Here is a 20,057-nt window from a genome sequence, read left to right as displayed (position 1 = left end):
AAAATAAAGGACATAAAGTCCTCTTGAGGAGACGGCCACGAATATTTATATGAAAAAAATGCTGCATACTTTCGAGCTGATTGTAAATAACTTCTAACTGACTGCTAAATAGCAACATTTTACCGCTACCAACTTATTTAATGAGTTAATTTTAAATATCTTGAACTTAAAAAGGATTCAATCAATCAAATTCTACATAATTAATAAAAAAATATACATAAATTTCTAACGAAATATGAAAAATAATCAACAATAAATCAATTATTTCTAATTGAATGGTTTTAAATGGTCTCAACGAGGACATACTAATGCAACAATTTTTAAAAGAACTAAACACTTGGCGAGAGATTTAAACCAAGTTTAGGTGAACTAACTTACTTTAAACATATCTTAATTGTCCTCGATGAGTCTAAAGCAGAAATAAAGCACTTGAAACTGAGTTGAAACAGTTTAGTAGTGGTCTCATTTGCTTCTAATGCGTAGTAAGTTCTGGTCAAACATAGTAAATGAAGGGCAGGGGGGCATGGAATGATCTGCAACAAGTGCAACACAAGGCACAAGAGGCAACTGCAACTGCAACTGCAAAGTGCTCATCGATAAGTTGAAACACATATACAACTTAATCCATATTTTATGATACAAATATTGTTGGGGTTGTTTGTGTGTGTGAGTGGGTGTGTCTGTGAGTGTGTGCGTTCTCTGGGCAATGGCGTATTAGGGCGTATCAGCTTCGAGACACCAGAAATTGAGTATGGTAGCCATGTCCACTTACCGCCCATTGCAAGTACACCCACACCCACACACACAGACACAGACTCACAAACTAAATAGTTTATGTTGTTTACCAGTGAGCTTGCTGCCATTCTTGCTGCACTTTGGCATTAGGCAAAAGCACCCATGAACACTATGCGAAGGGATGGCCAAGATGTAGAGCGAACCGCACGTACTTGCCATCGTCGGACATCGTTGGACAACGACATTCATTCATGGTGCATGTGTGGGCGATGGCAATGGCGTTTCCAGTGTGGGCAGTAAGAATGGGTGAACAGGCGTGGACATGTCGTTCTATTTGTCTGCCCCGGTTGCTGCTTTTGTTGTCCGTTTCAGATATCTAATAAAAGTGTGCAGCTTTTCTTTGGTTTCACCATACCCCATCCCCAATCCCATCTATGTATGTTGGTCTGTTGTTCTTCCGATAAGCAAATGCCGGTCCTTAGAATTCAATGGCGTGTGAATGCAAGTCCAAAGGCTAAACATATTTTTAATGAGTTTTGTTTGCATTTGCATTTATGTTTATTATCCCAATGATAAGCGGAAAATGTTAACACACATTAACACAAATTGTTTATTGGCTAACAAGTCCTTGACATTGACAATGAAAGTAAATGAGTTATGAGAATTGTAATATGAGCCTGTTGAGTTGCTCAAGAAGCAGTTTCTCACACGATTTGGTAACTCAAATTAGAATCAATCCGTCTATAACGTATACTTTAAACATTGCGTGATTTTTTTTCGGAATCAAATTTTCTATTGGTATAATATTACCGGAATCTAGAACATATTATAGGCAGAGGCCATATAAAAGTTGAAAGTAGTCAAATTTTCATAGTCAAATGTTTTTTTTTTTCCAAAATCAAATCAGATTTCTTTTCTAAAATCTATTCAGAGGAAAACCGAAACAACAGAATAAAAATGAAATTATTTAGGAAGAAAATTACTAAACTTGCTTGAACTACTTGCGAATTATAGCTAACGGAAGCAAAGAAACCGAACTTATCTTATTGCCTTTGCCGAAACTGTTTCGTGTAGATCTGTGTTAACTAAATATAAAAACTTAAACACTTAACCCAAAAAATTAAATACTTAAACTAAAGATCTATTTAATTTTATAAGTAACTTTTATACTTTTTACCTTTTTTAAGTACTTTTTATAGAGAAAAGATTTCAAGTAATACATAGAAAATAAATGATGATAATTATAAATGTTTTTTATGTGACTAGTTGACTAATAATAACTTGTCTATAGTTTTCGATCTAAGCCTATACAAAATGGGTCTTAAAGGACCCTAACAAAAAGTGGGACAAACAAATAAATACATTAGCTTATTTTGAAGGAGATAAAATGCTACAAGAAAAGTTTAAACAAAGTATTTTAATGATCTTGTCAAATGTGTACGATTTTGATTCTTTTTTAACATTTAACTTATGACCTAATTTAATTATGTTAAAGTTGTGGTTAATTAAATTTTAAATATTATGTAAATCACAAGTACTATAACAAACAGGAATTGTAAAGGATACAAACAAAATGCCATAAGCGGTAATCCTTGTGCCAGTGTTAGTAAATCCATTTTAGTCCACTTTTGTTAGAAATGTCGTCAATTAAAACAAAAAACAATGTTGTGCACTGCAAAATAAGTAAATTAAAACATTTTAGTTTACAATTTGTGACCAACAAGGAAAACATACGACAAAAGCGAATTTCATTCAAATGTTTTTGGCTTAAAACTAATGTCAACTGCAAATTAATGAATATTGTAATGTGATTTTGAAAAATTAAACCAATTTGAGTTAAATAAAATACATTTAACTAAAATAATGTTAGTAATTTGTCTCAGATATATGTAAATACATAGAATATAGTTAAAAATTAAACACTGTTTCCCTGGAAATCTGATGTAGTTAAAAACAATGTGCGGTTTGTGTAGAAATTTAAACCCAACGTGTAACTAACCAAGTTTTAGCAAGAGGCAAATGTTTTTCAAAAACTTTGGAAATATTTGCTAGTTAATACATATGTACTTAGCTAAGAAAGCATTTTATTTATTGCTAACAGATAGATCAACTATTATTCAATAAAAAGCATGAATTATGTAAAATGAATCTATGTTACTTATGTTTTGAAATTGGTAATAACAAAGTTTATAATGCAATCTTTTCCGACATTATTAAGTTGTAAATCTCAACTAGTTTTAGCGTTGATTGCTGAAGCCATGTTAGTTCTTGAAATAACTACACATGGTCAGTTTTTTTTTTGTGCTGCCTTTCAAATAATCTTTGAGCCGTCTTAAAGGCAGGGTTTATATTATAATGAATTTTTATTTGAATAATATATGTACAATCAATTATCTAACGTTTTCTAATCATTTAATTAAGATAATAATAATTAATGGATACAATTTATAAAAAATTTAATAAATTGTAATCTTATTTCAACTTAACAAGGACTAAACTCTAGTTTCAATCAACTAAAAAAATTGATGTTTATTTTGACAGTCAAGAAACCACTATGCGTTCAGTTCAGTGCCGAATTTGCAGCCAGCCGCTCTCAATTTCGATGCATACAGCGAGAGAATGAGAGCGCCTGAGATAAGCGAGAGATAAAGATAAAATTATTGGAAAAGAGAGTGTGAATGTGTTTGTGTGTGCATGGAATTGGGAGAAAAAAACGCATCCTGCACACTCTCTCTCTCTTAACACTTGCGTTTGGCGTGTTTTTTGGGCAGAATGCCTTTTGCTTGAGTATTTGTAATTTATCTGCGTATTACAAGATATCAAATAATCATTGATCTTACGATTCAGGCGTAGATTAAAGAGAGCAAATGAAAAATGCCAAGGAGTCTTGACTGGCAACGATAGAGCCGAACGCGAAAAAGGGATGCTGATGTAATATTGACTCTTGCTCAAATCACGTCGGCAATCACTCGGCTTTTATCTGTGTAAAAGCCGATCGAAGTAAGAATTTCGTACAAAAATGGACTACTCCTTTTTGTTAGTAACGACAAATTGGAAGCATTGATGTCTAGTTTTTTTTTTTTTTAACTGCAAGGTCGATACTAATTGAAAAATGGTCCGAGCTCGTTATTAGCACTTAAATTGCCCAAAAATCGTTACTGTTCAAAGTTTTGCGGTAAATTTTCAACAATGTAGTCGTAGTTGTTGGGAATTCCTAATAAACCTGTTATGTACATTTCAGAAATTTAAATAATATTTTCCAAAGCACATTGAGTTTTGACAATTAAAATTTTTTTAAACTTTTGTAGAAATCAAAATTAATAAAAAAAAAAAAAAAATAATAATTATCCAATATAAAGTTAAAATTCCAAATAGGTAAACAAATTTACTTCACTTGGCAGGCAATTCAGTTTAAATTGTCCTTGTTTTGATTTTAACAGAACATAATTATTACCCATAAAACTGAAATTTACTGAATTTATCTAAAAATTCTTCCACCCACTAGGCGCTCTCTCAATACTCTCCCCATTACTGTCTCATTCCATTTTTGTTCCAGTTGGAAATGCAACGGAATGGAATGGTTCCCTCACTCTCTTTTAGTTCATTTTCATTTCGTTTGGCCTGCACTCAACTCTCTCAGAGAGCGAAAGAGACATTGGAAGCGCTGTCGCTCTCTCAAAACTGATCGTTGTTTTTAACTTTGTTTTTTTTTAACATTATTTGTCAAATTTTTCATTAATTCAGTATTTAACCACATTTTAGTAACAACAAATTTTGTGAAGTAATTTTATATTTTTACAATTTGCCTTTATTTAATATAAAACTTTACCTATGTATGTATTTCAATCAAATAGTAAAATATGTTTTTTATGACAAGTCTTTAATCATATTTTAATTTGGATAAATTATATACCTTTTTGAACACAAACAATTTTGCAATATACCTATTTATAATCAAAAATTGTGAATTTCACTCATTCAAAGTTTTTCAATTACTTAATTTCATTCATAAATAACTTGATTTCAATTTCGAAGTCCAATGAACCACTGTGCGTAGTCCAGCGCCGAATTTGAATTTTGCAGCGAACCACTCTCATTACAACGCGGACAGCGTGAGAGAGAGTGAAAACGTGAGAGGGAGAGACTACCATCGTGAGTGAGTGAGTGAGAGAGGTGAACGGAGCGTAAAACGGCGAAATGAATGGAAGAGAAGAGAGATAGTTTGTTTGTGTGTGCGTCTGCTTTGGGAGTGGGAGAACAAACGCGCATCTGCCACAATCTCTTTCTCTCTCTCTCACAGCACTTGCGTTTTGCGTGTTGTTGTTATTGCTGCTGTTGTTGGACAAACTGCTTTTTTTGTGTGTGCGTGTGTTTGTAATGTATCTGTGTGCAGAGAGAGAGTGCCATTACAAGCGCGCACTTGCTGCACCGTTCACACACGCATGGTTACGCTGCTGTCGCTGTCGCTGCTTCTGCTGGCTGCTCAGTTCGAATTGAAACTTTGTGGCGCACGGACGGTTGGAAATTGCCTTTGAATAAAAAGCGGATAGCGAAATAAAAAAGTAAACGCTAATAACGCAAAGAGTAGCCGAAAAGAAAAGCGTTCACAAAGCAGAGAGTACTAGCAACTACAGCAATAACATTAGCATCAGCAGCCAAAGAACAACAACTACAGCGTCTCGCATTGGCATTGTTGTTGTTGTTTCTTTAACCACTACACCAAAACGTGTAAACGCGCGTGTGTCTCTGTGTGCGTGTCACTGTCGTCTGTCTCCTCCTCCCACGGCTGCTACTGAGTGTATTTGTTATGTGAGTGAATGAATGGTTTATGCATTTTTTGCATATATACAATACATAAAGTTTAAATTAAATACTTTTTGGGCTTAATTAAATACTTCCGCGACATTTGCCGCGAGCTGCCGCTTTCAATTTTTGAGTTTTCTTCATCTACAACGGGGCAACGGCAACGGCGGCTATCTATCGATTGTTGTCCCGCTCGCACCAACACACACGTTGTGAGAGAGCGCTCCCCCGTTTTCATCCAACACCAACAGTATTATATGTGTGTGTGTGTGTCTGTAGTGTTTTTGTTGTGTCTCGTTGTGCCGCCGCTGCCGCAGCGCGAATTTAAAGACAAGTGCAAAAATTGAAAAGTGCATGAGCCCCCCAGGTAGAGCGAAGAAGAAAATCGCCAAACAAAGTGGTGAAAGTGAAAAAGTGTGCAAGTTTTTCGCTCCCCCCTCGAACTAAGCATCTCATTTGCTTTGGTATAATGATTCGTAGCAACAACAACAACATCATCAGCATCAGCAATTGTTGAACAAAAACTCTAACCGGAAAGTTTTTCCCACCCACAAAAAATTATAGAATTGAGAAAAGGTACTTTTGCTCTTTGGCTTACGGCGACGGCGCAGTGTGGGTGCGTTCCATGCGCAACAACAACAAGCATAAACGAAGTAAAGTAGTAAATTTAGGCGCGTGGCAGCAGAAAAGGTAGTAGATTGCGTAGCAAATGCAGTTTTCTCTCAATATATTGTTGTTTAAAATGTGCAGCAGCAGCCTTTCACTCTTCTGCTGCTGCTTCTCTTTCGTTTCAACCCCTAACTAATAATTCTGTTGCGCTCTCTCGCTCATTCTCTGCGTCTGGCCTTTCGCTCTCTGTTCAGTTGGTCTCTCACCATACCTGTGCCTTGCTCTCTTTCTCTGTCTCTCACTCGCGGCTTACGTTTTTTGGTGGCGCTCTCTCCCTCTCTCACATCAATTTGGCTGGGCGAAAATATTCCATTTGGCTGGGCGAATTTCTCAATTGTTAGACTCTTTTGTTGGATGTTGGGACTCTTTTCCACGGTTTGTACTCTTTTGCATGAATGCTTTGTTCGAGTTGGGACAGTGGACACCCGTTATGTGGTTAAAAAGTATAAACTAAAATATACAATTTGGCTGGGCGAATTTCTTGCATTTGACTGACACTCGCCACATAAGTCAGACAAAAAGTTCTTCTTTAGAAAACGCAGCGGAAGAAATAATTTTCACTTGTACTCTCTCCACCCCCCCCAGAACAGCAACAACAACACACGATCACAAACACACACTTAAGAAAAAAAAAACTCACTCACAATAATCACACATAGAAACAACAACATCTTCAATTGCTTACCCCGTTCCGTCTTGTCGTAATTCGTGCGTGTGTGTACGTGAAAATTGACGTGTGTGTGCGTGCGTGTCTCTTTGTGTTTTTGAAAATGCCAAAATAAAATTTGACTTTGGCAAATTCCAAACAAAACAAAAAAACGGAAAAACCGTTAACGTAAGTGAAGTTTTTGACAATTGTCGGTCGGTGTTGCCAGGCCCAAGCACATGAAAAACACAAAGTGTTGCCCAATCCCCCTTTGATTTGCCCCCCCTCCTTTGGGTTGCCACCTCTCATTCATTTACAGTTAAGAAACAAACAAACAAGACACAACACATCACATCTCCAGTTCGAGTGCAGCTTTTCCCTCTTCGAAATAAATAAAATAATAAACAAAAATTCAGTGGTTCAAAACAATGTGAATGAAACAAAAAGCAAAACAAAACAGACAACACAAAGAAAAACTCAACTAGAAACGTGAAAAATTAAACTGTTGAAATTTTGCGAAACAAAATTTAAAGTGCATTTCAAATTGTTGTTGTTGTTGCCGCTGTGCCCACCATTTTGTTGTAAGCCAAAGAAACAAAAAAGAAAAGCCAAGAAAACCTAGCGAAAAACACACAGAGAGAATCAGGCCGCTTCTGTCTTTGCCGGTCGTTTTCTTTCTTTCTGTCGTTGGTGGTTAGACAAAAACAAAACAAAAGAAAATGGGAAATAGGAAAAATGGAGCGTGTGTGTGTGTGTGTGTCTGTGTCTGTGTATGATGATGGAAAAGTTTAGCATTTCCAATTTACCGTTATACGGTGAATTTTCACCGTATGTTGTTGTGTTTCATTAATGAAAAATCAACCCCCGGCATATTGGCCAAGCGACGACGACGGCGGCGGCGGCGCCCCCACAAACAAAACAAAAATCAGCAGCAGCCGCCGCCGTTGCCATTGCCGTTTACCGTTGCCTATGTCCGCGTGTGTGCTTTTTCCATTTTCCCTTCCATAAGGGTTGTTGCACAAACACACACACACACACTCGCACGAAACGAAAAATATATGAAAAACTTTTTTCAAGTTTACTTCTACGCGAAACGATTTTCCCTTACAAATGAAAAGTTGCTATTGCCGTTTTTATTTTTTCGGGTTCATTCTTCATTTGCTTTGCTTTCCGCTTCTCATTTATCCTTCATTTTTTGTTTGCTCTTTTGCTCTCTCTTTCTCTCTCTGTCTGTTTCTCTCGTTTTCTATACTCTCCTGTTCTTTGCTCTCCGTTTGTTTGCTTGGCCTTTCCTTTCGAAATCCATTTGACATTTCGGCCATGTTCCTTTTTTCGTTTTTTTTTCCCGTTGCCGGCGCTTTTTTCAGTGCTTTTCTTTCTATTCTGTTTCGTATACTTTCTTTTTTTTTTTTGACAACTTCCCTCCGAGGGTGGTTTAAGCAATTTGCCTTATAAGTCAAATGAGACAGATTATGCAAACGAATATGCCTTTTCTATAAGCCATTTCCAATTAGAATAGACAATTTTAATATATATATTTATATTCTCTTAATCCTTAATCACAAATTCTTAAGACCAATTTGGCATCCATCTTAAATCCCAATTTATAGTCAAATAAATTAGCTTTTAGTCACATTGTAAATTTATGCAAATAATTTATCTGTTATCTCATCTCTATCTAATTATCCGATTATTCTTATTAATTATTAGTTGAATCAATCTTATTGGTTCTGTTTTGCATTTATTAGTGAAATAAATATCCTTGGCTTTAAATAATGGTTATCAATTATATAATGATAAAAAAAAAAATGTACAATTAAATACATATTAATTTGTTTAAGATATTTCTCTATGAATAAACTGTTCAAATAGGCTTTCATAAAATCCAAACTAATTTTCTGTTTGTTTTTCTTAAGTTTTAATTTTGTTTTCAAAAAATATAGTCTCACGTTGGGCCATAGATTTTTAATTAATTCATTTGTATTTTTTCAATTATTTTGAATTTTAGTAAACATTTTGGAATAGATTTTAAATTCATTCTCTTTGATTTTATCGATCTTTTAGAATTTGATCTAACATATTTTGGTTTGAAAATATAAACGACTTTGTTTTATTATCCTTTATTTTGTTTTATTTACAGAAACAAAAACAACTTTCCTAAATATTTCTACTGACAAATATCATGACATATTTTACAATAAATTTTAAATAAAAATTCGACAAAATCCAGTAATTTATTAGTACTTGTCCTGTAAAGAAAGAAAATAATAAAATTTGTTCAGCTTTTTTAAAAAGATATTCAAGTGAGAAATTAAAAAATAAATAACTTAAAAAGAATATTCAAAATTCAAATTAAAGTAACTATTTCAATGATCATCGAAGAGTTGGATAAACAAGTTAATTATTAACTAGATGGCTTAAACTTACCATGTGAAAAATAAACCAGCTTAAATAGTAAGCGAAATGACTTTTCTTTTATTAGCTAAGAACCAAATCCAGATTGTTTTATTTAAATAAATATTTCGTTATGTGATTTGCAGGTGTTTTCCTTTGTTGCTGGTAAAGAAAAAAGTTTCAGCTAATGTGAATAATTTGCAATTATATTTTCACCGTAACTGCAATTTGTTTCAGCATTTTATTTTTGTTTTGGTTTATGCAAAAAAAAAAAACAAAGCAAATAACACAAAATAATTAAAGTCTGTTAATGACTTAAAAGTTTAAGTGCACAGCAGTGAAATTTTGTTGTAAACTAAATAAAAGGTTTTTATTTTTGCATTTTGCAATTTCTTCAAATAAATGCAATCAAATGGAAATGGAAATTTTATGCCAACACTTTAGCATGATTGCACTTTTGATGAAATAGTATTTAAAATGTAATTGTTTCTCTTACCTAGTTGGGAAACGTGTCTAAGTGGTTTGTGCCACAATTTTGAATAGGTCGACGGATAGGGGAATTAAAAATTATAACTAACTAATTGCCAATTTACACAGGAAACATTAACATCATTATGTAGAGCGAATAAGAGGCACAATCTTTGTGTTTATATTGATTGTTTGATGATAATGTATTCTTGTGCTTCATTTTTTTTAGTCGTTGTTATTAATAGAAGTATTCCACTTTTTCTTGCTCTGCTTTCAGTTGAAGAATACTACATACAACACACCAAACAACCAACCAATCAACCAACAACAACAAAGATATATACACAAAAAGAAACAAACAAAACGGAAAATTTATCACGCAAATCAAAAAGTGCAATAAAAAAAGAAGAAAAAATAAAAGTTGAAAGTGCTTGAATATCATACGAAGGCTCCCTCTCTGCATGCCCCCTTTGATCCATAAAAAAAATCATTTTTAAGGAAGTAAAAAAATAAACGCAAAAGGGTAAATAAATAAAAGAGGCCACAACCCAACCAAAACAACAAAGTGTAAATAAATATTTACAACTTAAAAAAGTATAAAGAGAGTAAAAAACCACATCATTCGGTCGCGTTACGTTAATTGTCGCCTGTCTTCTAAACGTTACGTTACGCATTTGTCTACCGTCACGTTACGTCAGAATTGAATCGTTCCCACGTGAATACACTAGACGTTGTTATTGTCGTCGCGTCTTCTAATTGTCAAAAAAGGAAGACTAGACCTTCCCCCAAACCCAACCCCCTTTTAAAAAAGAGATCATTTTTCATTATCCCACGTGCAACGTAGGCTCAGGCCAAAAAATCGCCAAAATTCTACACCCACAAACTTTAATCAGCCCCGAGATTTCGCTCCAGTTCGCAACGGCGACCACAATGCCCTACAACGGCGCTAGCAATGGCAGCGGCGGTGGTGGCGGCGGCGGTGCCAGCGGGGGCGGGGCCACCATCGTTGTCAGCGAAGGACCGCAGAATAAAAAGATACGCACCGGTGTCCAGCAGCCCGGTGAAAATGATGTGCATATGCATGCTAGGGTAAGTACTACCAGAAACACTCAAAAGTACTCAAAAATATCAACTCCAAATGCCACAGACCCACAAAGCTTCCCCGATCTCTCTCTCTCTCCAGCTGCAAAGCACTTTCTGTTCCGTTCACAACGGGTGGATTCTCCACCACCCACCCTTATCAGAGCGCGAATAATGCCAATGCCTGTCCATAGATTGATATACACAGTGTAAATGCATTTATGCTGCTTTTACCGCCAACCCTCCCATACTCCCATCCCCCACCCTCAAACCCACTCCCGTTGCCCTTCAGGGCTTTTCCCATTCTATCCTGATAGTAACAGGGTGGTGGTAGCTGGCTAGAGCTAGGTAGATTAGGTAGAGGAGGAGGTGGGCTGTAGTTTGGGTTGATGATAAAAGTTCCGATTTTTTTGGGGTTGCTCTTCGCAGAAACAGAACGAGAAAGAGTGAGAGAGAGGGGTACATACATACATATCATCCATACTTTATCTAGACTTTTATGAAGCTTATCACGAATTTCCAACATTTTTTCGAGAGTGTACCTTATGAGGAAGGAAATATTGTATTTCCGAATACAAAAATTCATTGAAAATAACAAATGATAAGCTATTTTGAAAGGGGAGCGAAAATATTAATTTTTGATTTGGAAAATGCATTGAAAGAGTCATAATAATTGGTTCTGCTTAGCTTAAATATCTGTATTAGTAAAAGGGTTTTTAGATTGCCAGCTTTTAGTATTGTTTTCGTACTAAAAAGATAATCTGTAATAGTATAATCAAATATTATCTACACATACTACATCGCTTTTTTGAAAAACTAAACCAAATTACAGTATATATTAATTATAGGCGTTTTAGATAACTAGCAAAATGCTAGATTAGCACTTTATTAAATTTGATTTTTTGTTTCCACTAATAAGTGATAGATTGTCGATTTATTTATGTGTTTCAAAGCTTTTTAAAAAACATTTCTAAAAATTAAATTAAAATGTAGTTTAGGTTTATAAAAGTCTCTGGAAATTGCAAGGTCCTGTAAACTTTCGTAATGTTAAAAAAGCGATTGATTGATTGATTTTAGGAAGAAATTGGGCTTAGCTTTGTGTGAAACTAGTTTGTAATGGCATTAAAGAGTGATAAAATGATCAAGATAAATTTATCAATATTAAGTAGAAAATTCTGATAAATTCTTGTAGAAAATTATCTTTCTTTGAACTAAGTTTAAAATAAACTATATTTAGCTACAATCTATATGATCTTAGTTCTTTAATACAGTTGCTTTAAACTGATAAACTTTTATGTCTGTTTTTTGATTCTTTCAAAGAGGCAAGAGATTCGTCATCAGCCGACTAGGCTAACGACACCAGAACTCTTACTCTTAGAACTTTTTCCAAAACTGTTTGGGAATTATAACAAGGTACTTGTTTTTTGTTTGCTTCCCTTTAGAAATATTTTGATTTATCAGAACTTAAGAGTTTACCCCCGTAAAATGTGGTAGCACGTGGAGACAATGTGGCAAATTGTTGCTGTGTTTTGTGCGGCATTCGAGTAAGTTGTGTGCATGTGTTTCTATATGTGTGTGCCAGTTGCTGGTATTGGTGTTGGCGTTGGGAAAAATCGATTTTCCCTATTGCCAGTGGCAAAAGGAAAATTTTTGTTTGTCTCTGCTTATCATTTGGCTTATGCCGTATGTATATCACGGTAGAGATAAAAAGTTATTTATTTAACTCTTGCAAACAGGAAGAGATCAAAGAAGAGAGACGGGAAATGGAAATTGATTCACTTTGAATTGAGTGCAATGGCTGGACTAAACTTTTCCTCTAGCAAATAAGAACAATAAGAATGAAGAGGGATATTACTTTATTTGGGAAATTGCTGTTCTTGTTGACCAAACGAGCGACCCATTGAAGAGTGTTTTTAGCATGAAAGTCATGCTCTTGCGGCCGCGCAAAGTATGCAACAATTTTTCTCTTAACTTTGTTCTCGACCAAAGCGATGCGAGGCTACGTTAATGGCGTCCCATCTTCTCTGTGTGTGTGATTGTGACTAAGTGTAAGTGTGACTGTGTGTATGTATGCGTGGGTGGCGTTGTCTCACTTCTCATTTGGCATTTGAGCTGTTGCTTCCGTCTGGTTGCTGAAGCTGATGTTTCTGCCTAAACGAACTCATAGAGGAGACACACACACACATACACACAAACGCGCGGAGGACACCCACACTTGACTAGACAGCGCAATTAGCACATGAAGCAGCATCTTCTCGGCAGTTGAAGAGTTTTTTGGTCGTCATGCTCATGCTCTCGCTCATGCTCTCTATGCTCTTTAGCCCTTTTTGTACTAGACTTTGTCCAGGATTTGTTGTGATGTGCTCTGCCCTGCCCTGCCGTTTGCCACTTGGCATCGTTTAGGCCTTTCAGCCTTTGCCTTTGCTGCATACCTGTAGCCCTTCCTACCAGCTTAGCAATTGGGATAATACGTGCCCCAAGTCAGTGACTGACTGACTGACTCACTGTGCCGCCGCTTCCTACATGTGATTAAGTGTCCACTTCTAAGCGGATGCGCTAAATCTTATGAATTACATATATAAATCACTTTATCACACTTATTTTGTACGTACGCATATATGAGAGATTAAATGATTTAGTTTTTGTCCTTTTCTGCTGAACCATCCATTATCTAGAACTTAAATAAATGTCCCTCTCATTATTATTTGACTGCCTGCCATCTTGAGCTATTGTTTTAGGTTTCTGCAAAGATTGCTCTAAAAATGGACTGCTTTTTCAAAAAGTTTTTGCATTGTTCGATGAAAAGCCCTAAAAGTTAGCCCTTAAACTGATCATTCGAAGAACTAAAGAGTCAGCTCTCTATCAAGAAGTAAATACATTTAAATTAACCTTCGATTTGATTTTGACTATTAGTAATTTCAGAAACTCTGCCGTACTCTATGTCGAATTATTTCTGGTTATATGGAGACTATTGTGACATTTCCTATATCCTTGACAAGAAAATAATTTAAAAGCTTTGCTTTTGAAAACAAACTTTGCTAAATTTTAGACCATCTATCAAAAGTTATCACGGAGATGTCATTGTTAAATAATTTCAAATAACCAATGGAAAAATGCTAAACAATAAAAACGACCTCAAAACCGTTTCTCGCTCCAAATGCCAGTTGGTAATAAACCGGTTACGATAAAATATTCAGTGAATGCTGTAAAAGTGACTTTTACATTTCAGTTCACAGGATTAAAACCAGTTAGAAGAACCCTGTAAAAGATTACTAGAATCATGCGCCATTTGCTGCAACCCTTTAAAGTGAATATACTCTAAGAGTGTCAATAATTTGACTTAATTTAGATACTAAAATGAAAAGAGTAATAGTCAGAGTTTTTTGCTATTTTCTTTTAGTTTTTGGCATGTGGCAATTTTAAATTGATATTGGCATTGGGTTTTTCTCCTCTGTAATCAAGGTTATAAATCTGCTGTGAAACGCATTTAATTTTCATCCACAATATGCAATTTGATTGCCACACACACACACACACACGCGGGTCGTTGCGTTTGCCGCCTGCCAGTTGCAGTGATGCCCAACCGAATGACCTCTTCCCCGCATCCACTCACACCTCCACCTATCACCCTTTCAATTCCCGAAAAATTCATTCTCGTGGGTCGTCGTCACTCCAAAATGCATATGGACGAGATGCGATGCGTGGCGTTTGCGTCTGGCATCAGACATTGGGTAAATAAAATGGTCCGAGTCAGAATCTGCCTGCGAGACAGTTGAAAATAAAGCACACGCATTCGGTTTGGTTTCGACCACCACATATCCTTGTTTTTTTTGGCTGTCTGCATCCTCCTCCTGCACCCAGCCCCCTTTTTCTTCCTGCTATCAAAGTGAATTTTTTGGTGGCGGTTGCAGCAACCCCAGTCTTCATGTCCTGGCCTCGGCATCGAGGTCTAAAGCCAAAAAATTATGCAACAGTCAAAATGCATTTGGCCAGATTCTGTTTCAAAGCGTAGTTCCTTTTCCCTCTATTTCTTTTTTTTCTTAATTAAATGCATTGCCCTGGTAACAGAGCTGCATTCGATAGGGGTTGAAGAATTTTCAGGTTTTTTTTCTTCTGTTTTTTCGTTTTTGTATTTCGATATCATTTTACCTTTTGGCTGCTGTTGCTTCTATTAACAAATAATTGATTTTTATTGTCTTTTCATTTTCAAGTTTTAATTGCGAAAAGTTTTTGCTCTCTCTCCCCCTGTCTGAGCTAGATCTGGACTTGGGAGAAGGGGTTGCAAATGCACTTTGTGTCAAGGGGTGGTGGCCGTGGAGAAAGCATAGAAAAAAGGGTTGTTTGCTTAGGTATTAATAGAATGCTTTTTCTCTTACCCTCGTTCTCTCTGTCTGCCTCACGCTCTTTCTTTTGCATTTCTAATTGAACTAATTGAAATTTGTGCTTATTGCCTCTCAGTTATCTTGTCTCACATGGCGCCCAAAGGTCAAAGTTCAGGGCTTAGCAGCAAAAAGCTATTCATAAGCCAAGTCTTAGAGACTTGTCTTGACCAAATCCCGGCCCCAGGTGACCACATTGAGCCCAATGTCTAATACCTGTGAGCCAAATCAAAGTCTCTTAGCTGTAATAAAAGTGTATATACCGAGTTCTAGTTCTACGTTTGCTTTGTGGTGAAAGTATTAAATTTCATGCAATTTATTTCGATAGAAATAATAAATGGAAATGGATAAGAGAAAGAAAAAAAAAGCAGGTTGCTGCTGCTGCGGTTAACTACGATTCATTTCATGTAATTTTCTTGGTAGCACCAGCAGCTAACTGTCAGGTTCAGTGTTTGTGGACTTGTGTTCTTTCTATTGATATCCATCGATATACGATTGCGTTTTTTAGTTTCTTCTTGTGGCATGTGTCTTGCATTTGTTATGAGTCTTTCGATTCGTTACGCTGCTTGGCATAGTAATTTTCAATTCATAATTCGGTCAAAACTATCAAACAAATTGAAAATTCTTTTTTAGAAATCTCTTTTCCCTATTTTTTTTTTTAACTTAGCTGTATGACCCATTTATTGTTTTATTCCAAACTTGTGAGTTTGGACAAACACATAAAAATTATGCCCAGAAAAAAAATTTTGCGAACTTTATTATTTTTATGGTTTTTTGTATTGGAAATAAAAGGAAACCAGGTACACATGTGGCCAAAATAATAGGTGTGGGCCTGAGAATCCCAGAACTGCCCATTTAAAAATTATGTGGCAAGAAACTGATTCTCTGATTCTGAAAGTAGACCGAAAATTAACTATTTACAGCTTTTACAACAAACTGCATTCGAAAATAAATGTTCTAAAAGGTTTACTTTATCCAATTGTAGCGCAAAAATTTCAAAAATAACGAATTCAATAGTAAGAAATCCATTAGAAAGTTATCGATAACTTTCACAGCATGCAACAAGCAATTTCACAACGATAAAAAGTTGTAGATAATTTCTAGATTGCAAATAAAATGCTGTATAGTGTGACCATATAATTGGCGGTTGACAGGAATTTCTGTCATAATTGGTTCTTCTAATTGGTCTGGCAACTCCCTGAAAACATTTGTAGTATGACAACAATTCAGTTTGATATCTAAATTTTCACGAATTAAAATTAAACAAATTTAAAAGAAAAAAAGAAAAAACAAATTCTTGGATAATCAGATTATAATTTTTGTTAGCAAAAGTGTTATAAAGTTTTGTTGTCAAACAGTGAAGATAAAAAAAACCAAGGAAAATGGATAGACCTTTCTACCAATGGTCTTGCTACTTCGAGTGCGATGATTATAACTGTGTGATGAATAGGGATTATCCTTCCGCTGATCTTTCTGTAAGTCTTTTGTTGCATTATATTTGCGAGAATCCTTGAGAAACTAGACAGGACTAAATTAGGCTCTCTCAGTTCGAATTTTAATGTGTTGGTAAGTACACATGATTTATGGTTTCATAAAAAAAGGGCGGGGCGAAAGAGACGCAAAATTTATGTTTAGAGATGCAAAAACAAAGAAAGTTCAGAGATATTTGTCAATTTTGTTAGTAGTTTGTTGTAAGTTGTAAAGTGTCAAATTAACAACTTGCTTTTAGCGCATTTCATTTATTTAAGAATGAGAAAGAGATAGAAAGACAAAAAAAGCAAAGTAATAGGAGAATTTGAAGGCATTAAAAACACATAATCTAAACAGAAAACGACGACGAATATAAACCACAAGAGAAATTCCAAAAATAAGCTGTCAAATGTTATTTTGAACAAGTGTGTAGAAGGTGAGGGGAAAATTTAGATTGTCAGAGGGAGCAGAAGAGGTGGTGGGGTAAGGGGGAGCCGACTTAAACTCCAATTACAGGAAATTATGAATCGTGGAGCAATGAAAGAGCAGCAGCTGTCATTTTGCCCTGTGTCTCTTTTCCTACCTCTTCATTTCTCATACTTTTTCTCACTCGTTCTCAGTTGTTGTTACTTGGCGAAAAAGAAGAAAAAAAGTTCAATTTATGTCGCACTGTTATGTGCCCCTTTGGCCTCTTCCCCCCACTGCTTAGCTCTGCTCCTCATCCCCAAGTACCGTTCCCTTGCCATTGCTTTTAAGCTTTCTTTATGTTTTGTTCTTGTTCTTTTCTTTTTTCTTATTTTTTTTTCCACCATTTACTTACAAGGCATTGCATATGTACAATACGCATATATGTATATGGCACATTTGTACATACATATATAGTATATATAGTCGTGTATTTGGCGGATGTCATGCTGGGTCTTTTACTCTGTCTCTTCTGCTCTCTATGCCGAAGGTCGGAAGTGTAGTTTTTTAAGTACACGACGTCTATATAATTTGATATATGGCGCATTGTCATTTGCTATCTCTCATATATTTATATATATAAAGTATATTAAAAGAGAGAGAAATGATTGCAACTTGTATCTTGTATCTTTTTGCTCACACATAAGTATGGGTGTGTGTGTCCGTTTGAATGTGGCCAAAATCCCAAACTGATGATGATATGATGCAGCGAATTGGTTCTTGAACGAGGTCAACTTGAAGGGTTGTCTAATATCAAATGCATCTCAAGGGAATCAAAGTATCTATATGCCATAAAAATACTCAGAAAAGTACCTCGCTTCACATAAAAGTTGCAAAGTGAAATTGTAAATTCAGCAAATGAATGTAAAATACTTTTTGACTCGTAAAACATAAGACAAAAGTAAGAAAATACTGACTTCAGAAGGTTTATGCAATACAAAGTGAATTACAATTACATTTAAAATTGATTTTTTCTATATGTAGTTCAAAGTTATTATCGGGATGAACACTTCAGTATCTTAATGTTAATAGGAACATTGACTTCAAAGATTTACATTGAAAATTAACGAAATGAATATGATAAAAGTTTTCGTTAACTCATCAGTACCTAGCAGAAATACTGCAAAGCTATCGGAGTACAATCCCCACTCTAAGATGATCATGAAAATTCTCATTCAGATAAATACTTAATAAGAACATCGACTACAGATACAGACGTATTATGAAACCTGAAGTACTAAATGAGTTTGAAAATGATGAAAGTTTCCATTTTCGGATATTAAAGAGCATTATTGAGACGATTGGAATACTTAACAAAAGCTGCATTATGTAACTTATAGTGATGAAATTCATAATTTAAATAAAAGATCTAAAAAGAAGATAATGGAAATTACCCTTTGTGAAATACTCCTAATGCTACAGATAAATTTGGTATATATGTACATACATACTTATGTCTGTATATAATTGTGAAACATAGTAGTTTGGTTTTAATGAATCGTTCTGGTTACATATGCACCCCAAGACTAATTAATTCATTGAAATTATGAAAGATCCATATTAGACCGATATAGATTTAGAACGATATACATAATTATAGATAGATTGATACATACCCAACAATGAAAGATACTTTAAATTTTCAAGAATACCTTAGAATATTTAGACAAAGTTTCTTTATTTAAACAACAAAAAATTGTTCTCTCTTTAGAAATTTGAAATCTAAACATTTAAAGTTCTCAATATCTTAACAATGCAAATATATTTTGTTCATATGTCCAACTATCGTATTACATTCAAAATAAGTAACTTTTAATAAAAGTTTTTAATTTGGATGAGTAATTCTTATCAAAAGAAAAGATAAAACATTTTAATGGCCATGATACAAAGATAGCAAGCAAATGCATTTCCAAATGCACTTTGAAACATTCATTAGTCAGCTTTTTCGGCCATAGACATACATATGGCTATAGATACATAGCCAAGATCCAAAAAGCCAGCAGCATAAATAATAATTAAAAAATTCAACAGTAAAATCAAATTGCTTGGCGGCGGCGGCTGCTAAGCGCAAAATCGCATAACTAACGGCACTTTGGGGCAAGGTAAACTGTAAGATACTTTTTTTCACTAGAGTACTGAGAGAGGGATGGGCAAGGGAATGGGCGGGGGTGGTTAGGGGCAACCGAAACAAAAGTAGAAACTTTTTTCTTGTTTTAATTTTGTTTTGTGTTTTTTTTTTTTTTGTTCTTTATTTTGAGGGTACTTTTTGTTTTGTTTACTTCTCCATCATGATGGTATTTCACTCACGAATTTCATTTCGACATAGGCGAGAAAGATATTAGAATTCTTTTTGAAGAGAGAAGCCAAAAGAATCAAGCACACGAAGAAAAGAAGTAAAAAGGAAAGAAAACAAAAACAGAAAACGTGGCACGCAATAATTATAATAACAATAATATACCGAAAAGAACATGGCAAAAATGTTGTAATGAGTCAAAGTGAAAATAAACTGGCCCAAAAGATGAAGAACATGGCTAGATGTCAGAGATAAGCGACCAGGAAGAGCGAAAGAGAGAGAGAGAGAGTTGCAGAGGCATGGCAAATGAAAACTAATTGTAGCGTAGCGAATTAGGCAAGACCCAAAGTTGCTGGGGACGGGGGCCGGGGCTGTTGAAGGAAAAAGGAATTCAGAGAACTACAACAGCGACGAAACGAGAAAAAAAATACAACACAATTTCTATGCAAGTCACGGCTTAGCCCCGGGTCTTATGTAGCAACCCACCGCAATACACCACCCCACCCCATTCTAGCCAGTCGTACCACACCGCACCGCACCCGACCCTTGTAATTGACGCAAGTTTCAAAAAGTGCTGCATTACATGTTTACGACGTCACTGAAAAAGTGGGAAAGAGGGGAGGCAGGCGAACGGCCCCTCTAGGTACGTTTGCGG

At 35.3% G+C, this 20,057-nt stretch overlaps 1 protein-coding gene across 17 annotated transcripts in view; it reads left to right on the top strand.

Annotated features, from left to right (window-relative positions):
• Positions 1–5,214: 5,214 nt before the first annotated feature.
• The window catches only part of sm (smooth), a 146,920-nt gene continuing 132,077 nt past the window's right edge, over positions 5,215–20,057 (top strand). For 6 of the 17 annotated variants that reach the window (XM_068289477.1, XM_068289476.1, XM_068289471.1 and 3 more), the window contains exons 1-2: positions 5,225–5,544; positions 9,993–10,804. In XM_068289477.1, the coding sequence (XP_068145578.1) occupies positions 10,646–10,804 (159 nt within the window). In that variant the 5' untranslated portion in view covers positions 5,225–5,544; positions 9,993–10,645. Of the gene's footprint in view, positions 5,545–6,706; positions 7,043–7,247; positions 7,435–9,992; positions 10,805–20,057 lie in introns of those variants that run through there. The other 11 variants (XM_068289468.1, XM_068289465.1, XM_068289475.1 and 8 more) reach the window with 5 other exon arrangements.

The sequence above is a fragment of the Drosophila tropicalis genome, unplaced genomic scaffold, assembly GCF_018151085.1.
Source record: "Drosophila tropicalis isolate 14030-0801.00 unplaced genomic scaffold, ASM1815108v1 contig_593, whole genome shotgun sequence".
Lineage (NCBI taxonomy): Eukaryota > Metazoa > Arthropoda > Insecta > Diptera > Drosophilidae > Drosophila > Drosophila tropicalis.
Note: the sequence above shows the minus strand (reverse complement) of the source record. Positions and strands in the feature narration are given on the sequence as shown.